Source organism: Myotis yumanensis, unplaced genomic scaffold, assembly GCF_028538775.1.
Source record: "Myotis yumanensis isolate MYYU_CA2020_CCGP unplaced genomic scaffold, mMyoYum1.0.hap1 SCAF_1, whole genome shotgun sequence".
Lineage (NCBI taxonomy): Eukaryota > Metazoa > Chordata > Mammalia > Chiroptera > Vespertilionidae > Myotis > Myotis yumanensis.
In genome coordinates, this window is record NW_027223752.1 from 38,100,874 (window position 1) to 38,122,956 (window position 22,083).

General features: G+C 38.2%; 1 protein-coding gene across 2 annotated transcripts in view; it reads left to right on the forward strand.

Annotated features, from left to right (window-relative positions):
* Nucleotides 1–21,791, forward strand: part of WDR89 (WD repeat domain 89) — a 35,103-nt gene extending 13,312 nt beyond the window's left edge. For both annotated transcript variants that reach the window (XM_070418688.1, XM_070418679.1), the window contains one exon: nt 19,946–21,791. In XM_070418688.1, the coding sequence (XP_070274789.1) occupies nt 19,977–21,143 (1,167 nt within the window). In that variant the 5' untranslated portion in view covers nt 19,946–19,976 and the 3' untranslated portion in view covers nt 21,144–21,791. The remainder of the gene's footprint in view (nt 1–19,945) is intronic.
* Nucleotides 21,792–22,083: the final 292 nt, after the last annotated feature.

Here is a 22,083-nt window from a genome sequence, read left to right on the forward strand (position 1 = left end):
CAAATTGATGTTTCTCTCTTCCTCTCTAAACTCAATCAATAAATAAAAATTGCCCTGGCCAGTGTGGCTCAGATGGTTGGGTGTTGTCCCATTCACCAAAAGGTTGCCAGTTCAATTCCCAGTTGGAGCACATGCCCAAATTGCCTGCTCCATGCCAACTAGGGGGTGTGCAGGAGGCAGCACATCCATGTTTTGCTCTCACATAGATGTTTCTCTCCCTCTACCTCTTTCTCTAAAAGGCAGTTGGAATATTTAAGAATTAAATAAGTAAAAGTTTAAAAGAATTATAATAACACCATTTTACGTTTGAATGGTTATTTTAAAACTAGAAGCCCAATGTAGGAAGATTCATGCAAGAATAAGCCTTCCTTCCCCTGGCTGCTGGCACCACCGCCTTTCTGCCTCTTGCCTTATCGTGTCAATTTGCATATTCCCTCCTTATTGGCTGTGGGTGCTGCCATCTTTGTCTTGAAGTTGCCATCAATTTGCATATTCCGTCTTTATTAGGATGCTTCATAAACTATGTCCTTTATATCATTTGAGAGTCAGTGTAAGAAAACATTTAAGGGAGTAGTTCTTGAATCATATTTGAGTTCTAGTTTCTGCTTTGCATTTGTGAGTGAAGTGATCTTTGGAAAATCACCTGCCTTTTTTAAGCCTCCATTTCCTAATTATAAAATGGGGGAAGTAGAGGTACCTATTTTATAGGGCTGTCCAGAACGTTAAATGAAATATAATGCATATAAAACATTTAGAATAGTGCCTGGCATATAGCAAGAATTCAATATATCTTAGTTACTGTTATGTCATTGGTGCACACACACAAAAAAACAATAGAAGTGGAAATGTGAGTAAAGCAAGATTTAGGTTGGATCTATGATTTACTGAAGGTCAAAAAAAAAAAAATTAAGCACTCCTCACTTCTAGTGCTGATCTTTTACTTTAAAAACACTGCCACCTTTTCAAAAGTAACAACTGTTCAGCTTATGCATATTGATTAGGTTCATCCCAGATACAGGTTCCTTCATTTCCCATTGTGTTTCCAGTTCTTGGCTATTTTTGTTAAACTACCTATTTTATTTTTGGTTCTGATTCTGCCCTTCCGTTTTAAAAATACATATATTTTTATTGATTTCAGAAAGAGAGAGAGAGAGACATCAATAATGAGAGAGAATTATTGATCAGCTGCCTCCTGCATACCCCACACTGGGGATCGAGCCCACAACCCGGCATGTGCCTTGACCAGGAATCAAACTGTGACCTTCAGGTTCATAGCTTGATGCTCAACCACTGAGCTACACTGGCTGGGCTGCCCTTCCCTTTCTTCATGAATCCTTTAGACCCCCTATCACTCAGACCTAAAGTTGTTAATATGCATTTCAGGCATCTCTTTCCAAGAAAAGAATAGATATTGAAGCTAAATTTTTATAGTGGTTAGTTTTGTGGGTTTTTTTAAGTTGTGATCTTATTAGCCTATCATTAATTTGCATTTAATGTAACACTGAATTATTTTTATGAAGCTATTTTATTTTCTCCATACTTTTCCCCCTTTTCTTTAAGATTGTAAAAATAAAGTGAAGGGTTTTTTTAGGAACTAAGAAAGGAGGTTTGAGAATTACACAAATCCCCTGAGCCATTCTAAAAATACAAAGAATACAATTTATGAATCATTGGGTTATTTTTTAAAATCTTAAATGATTAATATGTGGATGTATCTTTTTTTAGCATCGAAAACATGGTTTATATCATATAAAGCACATAGTATTAACTGCATTTGCAAGAAATTTTAGATAATTTGATCCTATAAAGTATTTTCTGAAGGAAGACCATTTTGAACATATTGTTAATTCCAGAATTTGGATATATAGGGCTAGCTATTAAATTACGTTAAAACCACCAGGTGTTTATGAAGCTGCAGGAAAGGGACTTTTGTTTCAAAGGCTTGGGGTGTGTGTGTGTGTGTGTGTGTGTTTCCTGTCTTTGACATTATTTTACATATATGTGTAGTTCCTTATCTTGGTCTTTTTGTCTTCCTCTGTTGCGTTTGTTTTGTGTGTGTTTGTATGTTTATGCTCCTTACAGGAAGTAGGATTTCATAAGGTAGGCCAGTAATAGATTGGTTGTAGAGAATTGGAGAACATGACTTCTGAAGTTTATACTCTACAGTGGGGATAAACAAATATAAGTATGTAAAACATAACTAGATAAAAATACTTCAATACATTTAGTATATTATTATTGCTGTATAAATAACAGACAATATTTTGACATTCAAGGAAAGTAGAAACTACTTTAGGCTGGGTTAAGAAAAATCTTATAGTGCTAGTAGCATTTGAGCTAGATCTTGAAGCATTGGTTGGATCTAGATAACTCAAGAAAATGATGTAGAATTCTTAGAGAAAATAGCAATCCTTTTTGTACTTCTGTTCGGGGAAATATATTGAAAAGTCTGGCCCTGGCTGGTGTGACTAGATTGCGCGGCATCCCCTGCACCAAAGATAGCCACTTGGATTCCTAGTCAGGGCACATGCCCGAATGTAAGCCCGATCCCCTGGTAGGAGGTATGTAAGAGGCAGCTGATGGGTATTTCACTCTCACATCGGTATTTCTCTTTCCTTCTCCCTTCCTCTCTCTAAAAACCAATACAAAATCTTTTTAAAAATTACAAAATATATATTGTAAAGTCTGGGTTTGCAATAAAATAATGTGTAATTCACATGTTCAAATATATGCAGCATGTGCAGAAAAAACAAAATAATGTATATACTTTATAAAAATTAAGCATTTTGTTTAAGAACTGTTCATACTTAAGAACTGTTTGTGAAATCATATATTTGCTTTTGTTTTCTATTTAATGTTATGCAAATGTTAGCATTTTTTACAACATGAAGGTAGTTTCTAAGAACAAAACTTTTTTATATGATAATTTTCCTGTGGGAAGTAAGACTTTCTCATATACTTCCTATCATTGTCCAGGAATCAGATTTTAGATTAAGTGTTTCCTGTTTTGCTCTGTGTCAGACATGTAGGAGGCTACTATAGTTGCAGATGAGAGGTAATGAGAAACCAGAGAATAATGGCAGAGCAAACAGTGAGGAGAGAGATGTGAAGGGTGATTTTCAAGGTGGGATTTATTAGATTAATGGAATCATGTTTTTTGCCTCCCTTTAATAATAGATGATTCTGAGATTTTGAGCCTAGATGACTGAGAATATTTTGTAGTTAAAAGAGATGAAGAATACAGATATTTGAGTTATATTTGGGGTATATTTAATTTGAAGATTTGGCAGCATGTTCAAAGGTAGGGATCTAGGGAAATATGGGATTGGAGAAAGATCAGAGTTGGTAAAATCTATGAGTTCACATACAGAAAAAAAGAACAACTAAGCAAAATGTAATTTAATCTAATTTATGGTGACTAGCAGAAGCTTTAATAATTACTAAGTTAAAGCATCTTTCTGTTCAGAGACTTTGTAGTGTTAGATGATTTTTTTGTGTTCTCTAATTTTTGGACCTGTTGCTAGATGGCAGTAGTAATCAGTGCCAAGGGCTAGGCAGCTTAAGTCTAAGCTAAGCATTTTCATATGTTAAAGTTATAATCGACAGTATGTTATTTCTAGTTCTTTTTATCCTTTATGTCAGCTCTATAAAATAAATGTGAAAATTTTTTTTCTTAATATCTTTTGCTGGATGGTTCAAAAATTATGACTTTTCTTGGTTATTTCTCTGATGTCAGGATCTTTCACTGTGTTCATAAGAGAGGAAATGAGTTTAGAACCTAACTAGATTCAGATCTTCCCACGAAATGGCACAAAGTGGTTAAAAGCTGGTATGTCCTACTGTATCTTTACATGAGTATAAAGCTACAATGTTTAAGGGTTTTCCCACTGTTTTGATTTCTATTTCAGCATATCCCTTTTGGATATTCACCTAATTTGGAGTATTAAGTAGTAAATCTACTTCAAAATGTAAAAGAAAGTGTCCAACTATCAAATTAAAAAATATAAAATATTGCCTTATTATATGAGATATGTTGACATTTTTATAAGCTGTCCATTGTCAGGAAGCCTTATTTTGTCCTTAATCTTATTTCAGTCTCTGGTTATATGTTAAAGCATCTTTCTATTTGGTGACAATATAATCAATCCTCCTATCTAATAATACACAAACATGGTAATTGACCATACCTTTGCCTCCCATTGGCTAATCAGCATGATATGCAAATTAACCGCCAACAAAGATGGCGGCTAATTTGCACACTGCAGGCAGGGCGGGACAGCGCTATCCCACCTGCCTCGCTGCCATCTGGGCCTGCTATTGGCGACCCGGGGTGGCCGGGCGGTGCAGCAGCGATCCCCAGGCCCGCCCGGGCGTCCCGTGTACGACCCGACCCTGGGCGGCCGGGTGGGGCAGCAGTGATTGGCGGGCCCACCCGGGCGTCTCGTGTGCAACCCGCCCAGGGCATCCCGTGTGTGACCCGACCTGGGGCGGCACCCCAACCCCCGAATTGGCCCTGTCGTGTGCGCGACCCGGGGAGGCAGGACAGGCACCGAGGGATCAGGCCTGCCATCTGCCACCCGGGAAGCAGGCCTAAGCCAGCAGGTGGTTATCTCCCGAGGGGTCCCAGACTGTGAGAGGGCACAAGTGGGGCTGAGGGACATCCCTCACCCCCTCTCCCCCGCCAGTTCACAAATTTTTGTGCACCAGGCCTCTAGTCCTATATAATAAAAGGCTAATATGCAAATCGACCAAACGGTGGAACAACCAGTCACTGTGATGCTCACAGACGACCAGGGGGCAGAAGCTCAACACAGGCTGCCCCCTGGTGGTCAGTGTGCTCCCACAGGGGGAGCGCCGCTCAGCCAGAAGTTGGGCTCATGGCTGGAGAGCATAGCAGTGGTGGCGGGGAGCCTCTCCTGCCTCCATGTCAGCGCTAAGGATGTCTGACTGCCCCCAAGGGCTCCCAGACTGCGAGAAGGTGCAGATTGGGCAGAGGGGACCCCCGCCCCCCAAGTGCACGAATTGCTTGCACCGGGCATTTAGTGTTTATATATTTCTCTCTTACGGTTAACAGTATGGGGTATATAGGTATATTATAGATATACATTAGATTTTATACCTAATAGTTTATTCTACAAGTTTATTATTTGACTAGAGGCCTGGTGCACGGGTTCGTGCACCGGTGGGGTCCCTCTGCCTGGCCTGCGGGGATCAGGATGAAACCAGCTCTCCGACATCCTCCGACGGGTCCCGGATTGCGAGAGGGCACAGGCCAAGCTGAGGGACCCCACGGGTGCATGATCAGGGTCAGGTAGGGACCATGGGAGGACTCTAGGGCATGTCCGGCTCGTCTCACCCAGTCCGGATCAGCCAGGCCCCAGCAGCAAACTAACCTACCCATCGGAGTGTCTGCCCCTGGTGGTCAGTGCGTGTCATAGCGACTGGTCGATCAGTTGGACACTTAGCATATTAGGCTTTTATTGTGTAGGATGCTAATGTATTTCTTTGAAATTCTCTGTGCTGACACTTGTCTTTGTGTGTGTGTGTCAGGAATCATTCTGAGCATTTAACATGTAGTAATCAATTTATTCATTATAATAACCGTGTGAGGTTGGAACTATTATCTCCTGCTTTAAGAATGGGAAGCTGATGGGTTGGTAGAATTAGAATCAACATCATTAAAATGTCCATACTACCCAAGGCAATCTACAGATTCAATGCAATCCCTATTAAAATACCAACAGCCTATTTCACAGGTCTAGAACAAATACTCCAGAAATTTATATGGCATAAAAAAGGCCCCAAATAGCTGCAGCAATCTTGAGAAAGAAAAATAAAATTGGAGGAATTACAATACCAGATTTCAAGTTATACTACAAAGACACCATAATCAGAACAGCCTGGTACTGGCACAAGAATAGGCATATAGATCAATGGAACAGAACAGAGACCCCAGAAACCAACCCAAGCCATTCATTATGCTCAATTAATATTTGACAAAGGAGGCAAGAGCATACAATGGAGTCAAGACAGTCTCTTCACCCTGTTATTTGCAGATTCTTAATATTTCCTACAACTTTTGTGATATTATACTATGTTAGTACACTTTTGGTAATATATTTAAAATCTTTTTTTCTTGAAATATTAATATTTATTGCATGTAATATATTTAAAATAGTTTTTCTCGAAATATTAAAGTTTATTGCATGTAACATTAAAAAAATGACAGTCTTTTCAATAAATGGTGTTGGGAAAATTGTACAGATACATACAAAAAAAAGAAACTAGACCACCAACTTACACCATACACAAGAATAAACTCAACATGGATAAATGACTTAAATGTAAGTCGGGAAACCATAAAAATCCTAGAAGAAATCATAGGCAGCAAAACCTCAGACATCTCTCATAGCAATATGTTTATTGATCCATCTGCTAAGGCAAAGGAAACTAAGGAGAAAATAAACAAATGGGACTACATAAAAGTAAAAAGCTTCTGCACAACAAAAGAAGCTATTAACAAAATGAAAAGGAGCCCAATATATGAGAGAACATATTTGGCAATGATACATCTGCTAAAGGGTTAATATCCAAAACATATAAGGAACTCACATAACAGAAGGAAGACAAACAATCCAATTAAAAAATAGGCAAAGGACCTAAATAGACACTTCTCCAAAGTGGACATACAGATGGCCAAGAGATGTATGAAAAAATACCCAAAGTCACTGATCATCAGAGAAATGCAAACTAAAACGACAGTGAGGTATCACCTCATACCTGTCAGAATGGCTACCATCAACACATGACAAGTGCTGGCGAGGCTGTGGAGAAAAGGGAACCCTAGTACACTGCTGGTGAGAATGCAGACTGGTACAGCCATTATGGAAAACAGTATGGAATTTTCTCAAAAAATTAAATATGGACCTGCCATTTGACCCAGTGATCCCACTTCTAGGAATATATCCTAAGTAACCCGAAACACCAATCATAAAGAATGTATGTACCTCTATGTTCATAGTGGCGCAATTTACAATAGCTAAGATCTGGGAACAGCCCAAGTGCCCATCAGTAGATGAGTGGTTAAAAAAGCTGTGGTACATATTTACCATGGAATACTATGCAGCAGTAAAAAAGAAGAATCTCTTACCTTGGAGACAGCATGGAGGGACCTGGAGAGTATCGTGCTAAGTGAAATAAGTCAAAGAAAGATAAGTATCACATGATCTCATACGTGGAATCTTAAGTAAAAATAAACTGATGAACGGAATGGATCCAGAGATGTGGAAGCATGGAACAGAGTGCTGAATCTCGGAGGGAAGGCTGGGGAATGTGGGTAAGTGGGAGGTAATCAACCAAGGACCTTATATGCATAGCCCATGGACACAGATGAGGCCAAGCATATATGGGGCGGTGAGGACGTGGGGGGGGTGGGGGGGACGGGGGCGGAGACGGGCTGGAGGAGGTCAATGGGGGAAAAGGGACATATTTAATACTTGTAACAATAAAGAATTATTTTTAAAAAGAAGAAGAAAAGAATGAGAAGCTGAGCCTGTCCAATGCGACTCGGTGATTGAGCTTCGACCCATGCACCAAGAGTTCTCTGGTTCTATTCTATTCTGGTCAGAGCACATGCCTGGGTTGCAGGCTCTATCCCTAGCAGGGGGCATGCAGGAGGCAGCTGATCAGTGTTTCTCATCTCTCATCAATGTCTCTATCTCTCTCTAAAAATCAGTGAAAATATTCCCTAGCTGCTTTGGCTTAGTGGACCAAAGGATCCCGGGTTCAATTCCAGTCAAGGCATGTACGTACCTCGGTTGCAGGCTCCATCCCCGCCCCGGTCAGGGCGTGTGAGAGAGGCAATCAATTGATGTGTCTCTCTCACATTGATATTGACTGTCTCTCCCCCTCCACTCTCTCTAAAAACAAAATTAGTGGAAAAATATCCTGGGGTGAGGATTAACAAAACAAAACAGCAAATGCAAATCAATAAAAATATATTTTAAAAAAATAATAGTAAGCTGAAACATATCTATCAAAGCCAGGAGTTTAACCCTAGCAGTCTGGTTATATACCCATTTTCTAAATAGGTAGTTCACCACGAAATACCTATTTTTCTAATCCTTAATTTCCTCATCTAAAAAGCAGTCCTAAAATAAAAACCCTAGGTTGTGGGTTCTGTCTCCAACTGATTGGTGTTTCTCACATCGATGTTTCTCTATCTTTCTCCTCTCTCTCTCTCAAATCAATAAAGCATATTCTCAGGTGAGAATTTAAAAAAAAAACATTTTGTGGCTCGTGTAGGTTACAATATACTTGAACTTGTCAAAGTCTACCTTCAAATAAGATGATGCCATTTATGTTGTAAGAACCTTGCAACATTTTCTATTTCCTCCCTCCCATCTTCTATTTCTTATATTTTACTTTTAATAACCCCTCAGTATGTGATTACTATTTTTGCCTTAAACAGTCAATTATTTTTTAAGGTTTTTTTTTTTTTGTCCACAGAAATGTATTACTAAAAATAAAACAGGTGAAGTTTTTCTCAGGGAAAAAAAACTGTCACCATGGGAACCTCCACTAAAAATTGTGTTAATTTAATATCCTCTTCACTTCTGAACTGCTGCCTCCTTTCATATATTCTAAGTTTTAGTTTAAGTTAAAAATCGTCATGATTCCCAGCCGGTGTTGCTCAGTGGTTGAGTGGCGATTCGATTCCAGGTCAGTGTACATGCCCAGGTTTGGGGCTTGATCCCCAGCAGGGGGCGTGTAGGAGGCAGCTGATGGGTCAACGTCGTCGATGTTTCTATCTCTCCCTCTCCCTTTCTCTTTCTAAAATCAATAAAAATATTATTTTTAAATCAGCATGATGAAAATGAAGTGACATCTGATCCCTTGTTGTTCAAGATTGCATTGGGCTACACTACAATGGATACTTCAAGTACTGTAGGGGATTGTCTGCCAAGGGTTCACATGGGTGGTGGCTTTCACACAAAGTATTTTCAAGTTTCATCCATGTTGTAGTACTTTATTTCCTTTTTTAAAATTTTTCTTTTGTTGACACTATTACAGATATTGCCCCACCCCTGCCTTTGACTTTTATGGCAAATTATATTCCCTTACCTGCCTATCTACCATATATTGTTTATCCATTTATTAAAGTACTTTTGAGTTGTTTAAACTTTTTTGCTGTTATGAGTAATGCTGTTCTGAACATTAGTGTACAGATTTTTGCATGAGTATGTTTAACTTTATGAGAAACTGCCAAACTGTTTCTCACAGGGGCTGCTACATTTTATATTACCACCAGCATTGTATACAATTCCAATTTCTTTACATTCTTGCTAACATCTGTTGTTTTGTTTTAGCTTAATTTTTGTTTTGGCTTAGCCAATTTATAGTTATTTTAAAGTCCATCATCTCAGTTATCTCTGGGTCTGTTCTGTTCATTGACTCATTTTGACAGTTTGTTGTGTTTTTCTTGCTTGTGTGTGTGTCTCTTTTTTAAAATTGAATTCTGAATATCATGTGTAGAATAATAGTAGAGACTGAGGTAAATAATATTTATCCTTGGAAATGGCCACCTCTGCTTCTGTCAGACTGTTGGTGTTGGATATTGAACAGTCTGATCGCTAAGGGAGCTGACTTTGATTTTGTTGTTGCTATAGTTACCTTCTGTACACTACAGACTTGAAATTCCTCAGCAGTGGGCTGTCAATATCTTGTGCTTATATTGGGCCTGGGATGTTGAAGAGTTTTCCTTATTATTTCTCTTCCACTATCAACTTTTAGCAAGCCCTACTTGTCTGTGCCAAATAGAGGCGTTCTCGTCCTGCTCTTCCTCTTCCAATAGTAAACTGTTGATGCTTTTTACACAGTGTGAGAATCATATTAAGGCAAGGCCTCATTCTCCTCCATGATGGTTTGGGTTTTTTTGGAAATGTAGATATCTGTGCATAATCACCACCCACAGTTCTCTTTCCCAGTCCATATCCCCCTCCACCCCCAAAGATAACCACTGTTCTGATTTCTGTCATTACATATTTATTTTGCCTTTTCTTCAACTTCATATAAATGAAATCATATAGTACTCTTTTGTTTCAGGCTTCTGTCACTAAACAATTCTAAGATTTATCCATATTGTTGCATGTACCAGTAGTATGTTTTATTGCTGTATAGAAGTCCAGTGTATTATTAACATAACACGGTTTATCAAAGATTATTTAAACAATTGGATAATTGTCTATCTAATTAATCATCTTGCATTTATCTTTTTTAAAAAATATATTTTATTGATTTTTTACAGAGAGGAAGGGAGAGGCATAGAGAGTTAGAAACATCGATGCGAGAGAAATATCAATCAGCTGCCTCCTGCACACCCCCTACTGGGGATGTGCCCGCAACCAAGGTACATGCCCTTGACTGGAATCGAACCTGGGACCCTTGAGTCCGTAGGCTGACGCTCTATCCACTGAGCCAAACCAGTCAGGGTTGCATTTATCTTAAAAGCTTGTAAATATCCTAAAAATAACACGCCAATGGTACATTTGCCTTATTCCTCAGGCCAGAAACTTAAGGATCATCATTGACACCTTTTCTTATACCCCACTTGCAGTCTAATCAGAAAATTCAGTTTATTTCTCTTTCAGAGTTGTGGCCTGAAATCCATCAACTTCTTCCCACTCTCTTATCTCTTGCCTAGAACTTTGCACAAACCTCTTCTCACTATTTCACTCTTGTCCTAAGGTCTGTTCTCCAGCAGCAGCCAGAGGAATATCTTTATTAAAGAGTTCTCACTTGCTCTCAACCTGCAGTGGCTTTCTTTCTCACTCGAGAATGAAATTTAAAGTTCTTATCATGGCCCACAAAGCTCTTATCTGCCTCCAGCTACTTTATTTCCTACACCACTTTCTTTCTCTGACTTAACTTGCTGTTTCTCTCTGCCAGGAGGCTCTTGGCCCTCAAGAGGCCAATACCTTGCTCCCTCTTTTCATTCTGGTCTCAGCTCAAATGTCACCTCATGGGAGAGGTTTTCCTTTAATGATCAAATCTAAAAATCCTTTCTAGCTTTATTTTTCTTGCCTTACCCTGTATTATTTTTATAACACGAATCACTGACTATTTTCATTATCTGTCTCCCCACTGCCCTCCTTGAGGGCAGGGATTTTGCTTTTGTTCTTTGCTTAATCTAGTGTGTTTTAGGCCTCTTACATCAGCCCTTTGAGACTTGTTGAATTATTGAATAAGGTACATCTTTAGGAATTTTGAGTAGATTTAATGTTGACATTACTTATCAATTTCTAACTGTAACACAGTATTCAAGGGATTGTTTCTTTCATAATGCTACATCATTCTGTTATAGGCCATGGTTCTTTTTGTTTGTTATTTTAATTCTCACCAGAGGATATTTTTCCCTTGATTTTCAGAGAGAGAGGGAAAGACAGAGAAATATCAATGTGAGAGAAAACATTGATTGGTTGCCTTCTGCGTGTGTCCTGACCAGGGCCCTGGGTAAGGAGGAGCCTACAACTGAGTTAGAAAGGAAGTTAATATTTGTTGCTTATTTTCTTTATGCCAAGAATTGTACTCTCTACATACTTGACCAGAATCAAACCCGTGACCCTTCCGTTCTCAGGCTGATGCTCTATCCACTGAGCCAATCTGGCTAGGGCAGGCCATGGTTCTTTTTATCTCCCACCCCTTTTCTTTTTGTAGTTATTAAAGAGAGCATTTTCTTAGCAATTTTCAAAAGGGTCTACTAAGAATTAGAAAAAGAATTAGTAGTAAACATTACCAATTCAAGAATTGGATTATTCCACATTGTTACTGACTTTGAAATTAAGCATCTGGTGACTGGGGAAGGGTGGTTTCTCTGTGTTTGCTTAACCAGCTGGTTGTTATGGAAAGGCAAAGGCAGATCATTGTTCTTGTTGAAAGAAGCTGGGTATTCATAGTCTTAATTTAAAGGGTGAGTTTTTGTCCAATCAGCATGGCTCAGTGGTTGAGTGTCAACCTATGAACCTGGAGGTCACGGTTGATTCCTGGTCAGGGCACTTGCCCGGGTTTCGGGTTTGAACCCCAGTAGGGGTCATGCAGGAAGCAGCCAACCAATGATTGTCTCTCTGATGTTTCTCTCTCTCTTTCCCACTCCCTTTCTTTTTGAAATCAATAAAAATACATATTTAAAAATAAAAATAAATAAAGGGTGAGTTTTGCATGGAAGATAATCTCATACCATATAAAAAGGTGTGTGTCATTCCCTCCAAACTCCCACCCCCGTTTTCCTTGGTAACAGATTCCTGCACTTTGAAAACTGTGCTTTTTGTAAGAATTTTAGTGTATTTAATGTATGAGATACCATATGTTGCTGCAACCAGTTTCTTGAACATTCATGTGAATAAGAAGAGCATATTCAGACTCACTAAACAGGATTAATTTACAAACACATTAAGACTCAGTCATTAATGAATATGATATTTAAAATTACATTGAAGTTGTAGCAGATGTCAGGTTAGCATACCTTCCACTAAATATTCAGCACTTTTCCCCAAATTAAAAACAAGTGGTGTTTTTTTTTTTCTTTGCAAATTGTTTAAAAGCCAATTCTGGTTAGTTTAAAACACACATAAATTTCTCTGAATTTTTTGATACAAAAGTTTTCTGAGACATGTTTTACTGAAGTTAAGCTAGTACATGCTTTTAATCCCAAGGTGGTGCTTCTCTTAGGACATACTGGTAATGCATGAGTGACTGTTCCTATTTCACTCTTCCCTGAAATACTGATAACCAGATTCCTAAGTTTTACCCATGCAGTTTTGCTTCCGATAAGTTGACTTTAGATATGCTTGATAACTAATAAGCTTCTTTAATATTCAGTATGGAGCTTTTCTGGCTACCATTAGATTTTTCAAATTTGCCACTAACTTTGCTACTAGCACATGACATTAGACAGTAGCTACTGCTTCCAGGTGTTCTGCTATATACCCTACTCCCCTTTTTTAAAAAAAGTATGAAATATGCTTCTTATACCGGTAACTTAGTCTATCCCTAATTTTTTAAATATGTTTCTATTGATTTCAGAGAGGAAGGGACTGGGAGAGAGAGATAGAAACATCAGTGATGAAAGAGAATCATCGATCAGCTGCCTCTCGCACACCTCACACTGGGGATCTACCCGCAACCCGGGCATGTGCCCTGACTGGGAAACGAACCGTGACCTCCTGGTTCATAGGTCGATGCTTAACCACTAAGCCACACCGGCCAGGCAAGAATTTGTAGTTTTAAGAATAGGAATATGAAATTAAATAAAATAAAGGCAAATTGAATGAAAACAGTTAGAAAAGAAGTTAATATTTGTTGCTTATTTTCTTTATGCCAAGAATTGTGCCCTCTACATAATTCTGTTCTATATTCCTGTATCATACTCTGATTACCTCTGTCCTTGTGTCTGTCACCCTATAATTGTTTACTGGTCTAACTCCCATCTTCTTGACAGCAAATATGTTTTTCACCCGCATCATCAGCATTTAGCACATTGCACATAGTATTTTGTCATAATAAGCACTCATATTGTGTTAATTTTTATTCCCACTTTAAAGATGAGAAAACAGGCTTAGAGAGGTTAGGCAATTTGTACAATGATAACTTTGTTAGTTTGTGGTAGAACAAGGGATTGAAATTGGGGTGTTTCTTAAACCTAGTGCCCTTTTTATTTTTTAAAGATATTTTAATTGCCCTTGACCAGAATCGAACCTGGGACCCTTCACTCCACAGGCTGATGCTCTATCCACTGAGCCAAACCGGTTAGGGCTATAAATGCATTTTTAAAATATCCCGAAACTTAATAGATTGAGTTTCAGATTAAGTTTTAAAATATTGTATCATTTCAGTGGTTTGTTGTTGTTGTTTTTTATTTTGTTGATGTCTTTAGAATCAGGAAATTCTGCAATTATTACTGAGCATAGATTTTTATAGTCTTCTGAAAATTCCTTTGTGTATCATTTTTCTTTTATTTTGGAACAAAAACAACTGAAAAAAGTGGGGAGGAGAGGATATAAGTTCTAAAGAAAACAAAAGATTAAAGTCCCTCTTTAGCCGAAACCGGTTTGGCTCAGTGGATAGAGCGTTGGCCTGCAGACTGAAGGGTCCCAGGTTCGATTTCGGTCAAGGGCATGTGCCTGGGTTGCGGGCACGTCCCCAGTGGGAGATGTGCAGGAGGCGGCTGATCGATGTTTCTCTCTCATCGATGTTTCTGACTCTCTATCTCTCTCCCTTCCTATCTGTGAAGAATCAATAAAATATATTAAAAAAATAAATAAATAAAGTCCCTCTTTAATGTGAATGAAGTTTGGCTTTTTAAAGTGTGCTCTCTAAATTTTTCTTTGTAGGAGCCTCTATATTAAGTTAGTACTTGATTATATACCCAAGGACTTTATTTGATTATCCCTAATTAGTTAGGGTGATTCTGGTTGCATTAACAAAAACTGTGCTGCAAAATGACTTAAGTAGTCAGAAAATGTGGAATCTCATAACCATGGGATAAAGGTTCTTTCCATCAGTTGGATTGGGTCCACTTTAGAATTAATGTTCTACATCTGAACAAATTGTAGTTGGGAAGGGAATACATACATGGATTAGCAAAAATGTAAGGTTTCTAAACCAAATTACTGGTTACAAGAGATGGAATTACTGTGATTGGTTTTGGCTAATCAGGATCTGCCCTTGGAACTGGGGTCAAAGTCCTAAAATTTTGTCAATGCCACAAAGAGTGGGGAGAGGGGAGTGAATCGGAGGGGTTTCATCACACTGTCCACTGGAGTTTCTTAATTGCCCTTCAAAAAAAATGTGATGTAGCCTTAGGTGGTTTGGCTCAGTGGATAGAGCGTCGGCCTACGGACTGAAGCGTCCTGAGTTCGATTCTGGTCAAGGGCACATGCCCAGGTTTCGGGCTCGATTCCCAGTAGGGGATGTGCAGGAGGCAACGGATCATTGATGTTTCCATCCCCCACCCCTCCCTCCCATCCTCTCTGAAATCAATAAAAAAAAAATTTTTTTAATGGGATGTATAATTGACTTCCTGTCTTGTGGAATATAATTGTTCAAACAGGGTGATGGAAGCATGAGGGTTTCTTTTACTATTCTCTGCTCCATACAAATTCCGTAATAAAAAGTTTAAAAGAAAGCGAAGTGGGGCACAAGAAAATAGAGTGATGGCTGCTTATGGCAACATTTTTCTAGGTTGGTGTTTTTCCAATCATCCTGCTCAATTTCTTCTCTGCTTATATGTAGAATTAACATATAATTCTTCCTCTCAAAGCCTAATATGGATATACCTTAATTAAAATTGACACTAATACTTTAGCACTTACATAGAAGAGCAATAGCATGGTATTGGAATGGACACAGCTTCACAGGTTTTGAAGTTACAGCTTGGGTTTCAAACCAGATTCCCCTGTGTCCTCCCATTAGTAGTTATGAGATCACTGCAAGTTACCCAGTTTCTCTGAACTGCAATTTCTTCTCTAAGATGGAGATAACAATACCTATCTCATAGGGTTAAATGATTAGGATAAAAAAATTAAATACGTTTCTAGCATATAGCCTAGCATTTGTTGAACTCCAATTATGGTTATTTTCTTCTCTGTGAGGCTCAATTATCCTAGCCCAATCTGATAGACGTGGTAGCATTATTATAGTTGAGTTGTAAGTGCGGATTGTGAAGTTATTAGAGCCCATCCCTGAGTGTCTTTTCCCATTAACCATTTTCGACATTTGGTGGACTTCTGTCTTTCACAATCATCATAGCTAGTTTCTTATGGTCAGTGGGCAATATTAAGTTTTAGCTGTGGGGAATTAGGTTTTTTGGCCCAAGTCTAATAAATTATCTCAATAGTTTAAAAATATAATTGTGTATGATGCTTATGCTGTCAACTCTTTCAAGTATGGTGAACATTTATGCCTGAAAAGTAGAAATATACCTATTTCTAAGACTACTGCTCATTTCTGATTTTATAAAATAATATGTAGGAGACTTTTACTATTGTGCCTTTTGTAATCAGTAGTTTCTAAATAGGTGTAAAGTGTATGTTATTTTCTTTTAATACTTCTTTGCCCCTTATTTATGTGGGGGAAAAGCTACTTCCTTATTCATTATGGAATTATTTAAGCTAGGCTGTCCTTCAGATTTCATATTCAAACTTAGCCAGTTCAGCAATATGAGCAATACCTAGTTGCAGCTAGATGTGTTTAGGATGTACTTTATATGCAGAAAGAATATTTTACTGGGTTTATTTTAATAGGAAGTAAAATAACATTTTGATTGATAAAAAATAACAAATCTTTTTAAAGCCAAAGCCACAAGAGGAATTCATAATTATGTTTAGGAACTTGCTATTAGGTAATCAACTTTTAATTATATAAGGACAGTTATTCAGATAAAAGGTTAGTTAGTAATTTCTATCTAGTGTATTACAAGATGGCGGTTCACCAGGAATATTTTCACCCTCTTGAAGGTTATCCTAAGGTGTTTGTTTTAGGGTGTCTTTCTAACATCTCACATCTGCATTATATTCAGACACGAGAATTGTGTATCCCAGTAAGAACCACAGCAGCAGTTGTGGCTCAGTGCCAGGGCACTGCTTGAGGTTCTGCTGTGTCCTGATCTGCACTAGGTGGGTCAAGATGAGATAATTTTTCTGCCTCCATTCTCAGAACAATTGGGTTCATATTTAAATTGGTTATGATTGCTTGTTACATTCTCTAATTCAAGGACAAGGAATTTATTTTAATGAAGAAAAATTCCTTTTAACCGAGCAAACTATCATAGCTTTATACTTTACTAAACTTCCTTTATCTGGGCCTCATTGTCTGAACTCAGTGTTGGGGCAGTAAGAACTGCAGTGTTACTCCCACATATAATTAAGGAGGTAGTAGCAGTAATTCCCCTTTCTTTTTTATTCATTCCTTTCTCTTTTAGATTATCTTCATTTCTCTTCTTTTCTCCTCTCTACTCTGCTTTAGTACTCTTTTCTGTCCATATCTTTTTGTATCCTTTTTAATGGGGTGTGTGTGTTGACAGAAGAAAGGCACTCTCCATGTCCTCATCTCTCACTAATCTGTTGAGATCTAGAATGCTAACTAAGCTTTTTTTTATACATCTAACAAAGAAAAAGTAAGGTAAAAATTATGGTTACTCTTATTTGCTCTCTGCATATGTTTTTGTTAGGTTGAACCATATGAAGTTGTCAATATTTTTTTGATCCACAGACACAGATTTAACCTAATACTTCTCTAAGCAACCTTTAGCTTTAAGTAGGATTTGGAAATTTACCAAAATGGAAAAAATTGAGAAGTTTACTTTTTTGTTTGCTTGTTTTGTTAAGGGAAGGCGGGGTGGGGGGGAGCATAAGTAATGAGTTTATTTTGTGGTGTAGGGGGACACGTTCAAGGAGAAGTGAATGTCTAGTAGAGATTTGTAAACAGGATTTGTAAATAGATGAGATCATTGGCATATAGGTGGCACTTGAAAACACGAATATAAATGAGGTTACCCCGTGAGAGTGTAGTGAGAAGAAAAGACAGCCTATAGTTTCTCTTGCACACTGGGAAGTGGATCATGCAAGTAAAACTCAGATGAGGGCTATACATAGAAGTAAAAGTGTATTCATCATTTTTGAATGATTCACTAGTATGTAAAATTAAGCATTAACTATATGGCCTTGGAAGTTTTAGTTCAGATATTACTCACTTGCATACTAATGTGTTTAAACATAGGCTAGAAGTTTTTGTGTTTCTCTATAAGAGATTAAAATGTATCTGTGGAAGAATATAAGCTCTATAGCTTGAGTATTGGGGGACATACCCTCCTTACCTCTGACATCTTGTTTGTTTATTTCTTTTTTTCTCTCTTTCTGTACTTCATTTAAACAATATATCACGTGGACATCCATTGTGATTGTTACCATTGCTACAGTCCTGAAGTGCTAGTTTGCTGTGCCCTTCTGTCTGAGGTCCTGCCTCATCAATCACCAGAATCCTTTGAATTAAAGTCTTGCAGGACTGTTTCAATGTGAAACACTTTCTAGGCAACAAAATGAAGGGAAGGAGTCTAGTACGACTGTCCTGCTTGGGTGTAACAGTTCATAGGCATAGTCCTATAAGTTACTATTAGCTTAAAGGCCACATTAAACTATCTTATTGTTTAAAATTCTCATTAGTCTGATTTTCCATATGCAGAGATCAGGTGGAAGCAGTAGCAAAGAATTGTGGGCTTAAAAAAAATAATCTCATATTAACATTTACCCACTTATTGACCTCCTTTGCAATGTATCTCTCTGTGCCTTTCTCCCATAGTAACATCTCCCTCTGACTCTATCTTCTGCTCCATGGATTTAAAAGGATACTGGTGATCGATTACATTGGTCCCACCAAGATAATCCAGAATAATCTCCCCCTTTTATTTATTTTTTTAAAGGGAGATTTTTTTTTTTTTTAATTGAGTTTTAGAGACAGAGGGGAAGGGAGAGAGACAGGGAGAAACATTAATCGGCTGCTTCCTGCACACCCTCTCCTGGGGATCAAGCACGAAACCCGGGCATGTGCCCTGAACAGAATCTAACTGCAATCTCATGGTGCACAGGACGAAGCCCTACTAACTGGGCCACCCTGGCCAGAGCTAATCTCTCCCTTTTATTTATTTATTTTTTAATTTTTTATTTTTTAAAATATATTTTATTGATTTTTTACAGAGAGGAAGGGAGAGAGACAGAGAGTCAGAAACATCGATGCGAGAGAAACATCGATCAGCCGCCTCCTGCACATCCCCCACCGGGGATGTGCCCGCAACCCAGGTATATGCCCTTGACCGGAATCGAACCCGGGACCCTTCAGTCCGCAGGCCGACGCTCTATCCACTGAGCCAAACCGGTTTCGGCTAATCTCTCCCTTTTAAAGTCGACCAATTAGTAACCTTAATTCCATCTGCAACCTCAATTCCCCCTTTTTTTAAAAAAAATATTTTTTTATTGATTTTGTTGTTATTAATCCTCATCTGAGGATATTTTTCCATTGTTTCCTAGTGAAAGTGGAAGGGAGGAGGAGGGACAGAGAGAGAGAAACATCAATGTGAGAGAGACACATTGATTGATTGATTGCTTCCCGCATGCACCCCAATCGAGGCTGCAACCGAGGTATATCTCCTTGACTGGACTCGAACCCAGGACCCTTTATTCTGAGGGCCGATGCTCTATCCACTAAGCCAAATCAGCTAGAGCTGTTTTTATTCATTTTTAGAGAGAGAGGAAGGGAAAGGGATAGAGAGAGAAAAACATCAATGAGAGAAGCATCAGTTGGCTGCTTCCTGCACTACCCCTACTGGGGATTGAGCCCACAACCTGGGCCATGTGCCCAGGAATTGAACCCATGACCCCTTGGTTCATGGGTCGACGCTCAGCCACTGAGCCACACTGGCTAGGCTCAATTCCCTTTTGCCATGTAACCGAACATAGTTCCAGGTTCCAGGGATTAAGGCATGGATCTCTTTGGGGCGACCATTTTTCTGCCTACACACTTACTTTAGGTTCTCAAGTTGTATAAGGCAGTTAGGAACAAGTGTAGATGAATCCAAAGTAGAGATCCTGACTAATACTGAGGATTATGAATAGGACCAATAGTTGGGTTTGAGCTAAAAACCAATTACTCAGCAGTGTATGTACATGTTTGTAAACTCTCTTACTGGCATAAAGTATATGTAGTAGATTTGGTGTTCAAGAGAGAATTAGAAGGAGGTAACTTAATTTTAGTTACATCATGGTAGGGAAATGATTACAATATTAAAATCGATTTTATTTCCGTTTTATGTCATCCTTCAGAAGGAAATGTTCTTGATTTAATTAACAATTTTAGAGAACCTGTGGATTTAATCTTAATTTTTATATTTTCATTACAGATATTTACTACCCTTAGATGCCACTCCTGTTATGGAGAAGATTGAAGAGCAATTTGCTAATCTGAGCATTGTTAAACGTTCCTCAGGAACTGAAGAGCCTACTTATCTGCTTGGCATAGACACATCCAAGACTGTACCAGCAGAAAAAGGAAGCTTGGTTGCTGTTTTATGTTCTAATGGGTTAATCAGAATATATGATAAAGAAAGGTTAAACATAGTACGAGAATTTAGTGGACATCCTGGACATCTTAATGGCGTCAAATTTGCAAATTCTTGTGACATTGTATATTCGTCATGCACCGATAGCACAATAAAATGTTGGGATGCTCGACTAGCCAGTGAAAAACCTGTCCAGCTTTTCAAGGGTTATCCTTCCAATATTTTTATCAGTTTTGATATCAGCTGTAATGATCATGTCATTTGTGCTGGTACAGAAAAAGTTGATGATGATGCATTGTTGGTATTTTGGGATGCAAGAATTAATTCTCAAGATGTGTCTACTACTAAAGACCCACTTGGTGCATACTCAGAAACACATAGTGATGATATCACTCAAGTTTGTTTCCATCCCAGCAATCCCAACATGGTAGTCTCAGGTTCCACAGATGGCCTGGTAAATGTATTTGATATTAGTGCTGATAATGAAGAAGATGCACTGGTTACAACTTGTAACTCAGTTTCATCGGTTAGCTATATTGGTTGGTCTGGGAAAGATTATAAACAGATATACTGCATGACACATGATGAAGGGTTTTGTTGGTGGGATCTTAATCATCTGGATACTGATGAACCAATTACACGTTTGAACATCCAGGATGTCAGAGAAGTAATGAATTTGAAAGGAGGTGTTTTGTTGGACTATTTGATTGGTGGCCTATATCATGAAAAGATGGACAAATTATTTATTGTTGGTGGAACAAACACAGGAATTATTCACTTAATGAGCTGTACTACATCAGGATTGAGCCATGTGACCAGCCTTCAGGGAGGGCATGCTGCTACAGTCCGTTCTTTCTTTTGGAATATGCAGGATGATACTCTGCTGACTGGAGGAGAAGATGCACAGTTGTTACTTTGGAAACCAGGAGCAATAGAGAAGAAGTTTACAAAGAAAGACAACATGAAAATAGCATCCTCTGTGTACCAGCGAGTTCGAACTCACAGTAACGATTCTTACAAGAGAAGGAAAAAGCAGTGATATTACATTGAGAGTTTACTTGTTAGATTTTATAGTTGCAAATAATATTTTTGTGTACTACCTGTGGAAGACATGTGTAAAGTTCATATGTAAAAACAAGCCAGTTAGCAAACAGTCCTGGAAAAATGTTGAGAATGGTTTAATTCAATCTTCATGTATTCTAAAATTATTTTTTAAAGGCACCAGTTGACTATGTAATCAGTGAATTGAAAGTAAAATTACTTTCCTCATTTCTAAAACCCATCTGTTGAGTTAGTAAATGTTGGGTTTTAAAAAATAGCTTTGATAAGGACTTTTTAGAAGTAGATGGCTGGTGTGACTTAAAAAAACAGGTGGGCCTAACCGGTTTGGCTCAGCGGATAGAGCGTTGGCCTGCGGACTCAAGGGTCCCAGGTTCGATTCCAGTCAAGGGCATGTACCTTGGTTGCGGGCACATCCCCAGTGGGGAGTGTGCAGGAGGCAGCTGATCAATGTTTCTAACTCTCTATCCCTCTCCCTTCCTCTATGTAAAAATCAATAAAATATATATTAAAAAAAAACAAAAACAGGTGGTTTGGTTGTTTTTTTAAGCTCAATTTTTTACATTTTAAATCTTTATTATTTACAAAACAAATGAGACTTTTCTTCATTTGAGTAGCTCCTACTTGCCTAATACACAAAGGTTACCTTAGAGTATTTAATATAAATATTCTAATGAGTCTAAATAGAAATAAAATGATTTGATATCTATTTAATGAAACTGCTTAGTAAATATTTGCATCTGTACTTAAATATTGTAGGTTAAACAGTGACAGGTATTTCACTGATGAAAGGAAATTATTTTGTAAAATTCATTTTGAGACTTAAAGTGAATCTATAAAAATAAAAGTATGACAGCAGAATGGCTCTTTATTTCAAAATACCCTAATATTTTGTGATAAAATTTTCTTCCATAGTGTTT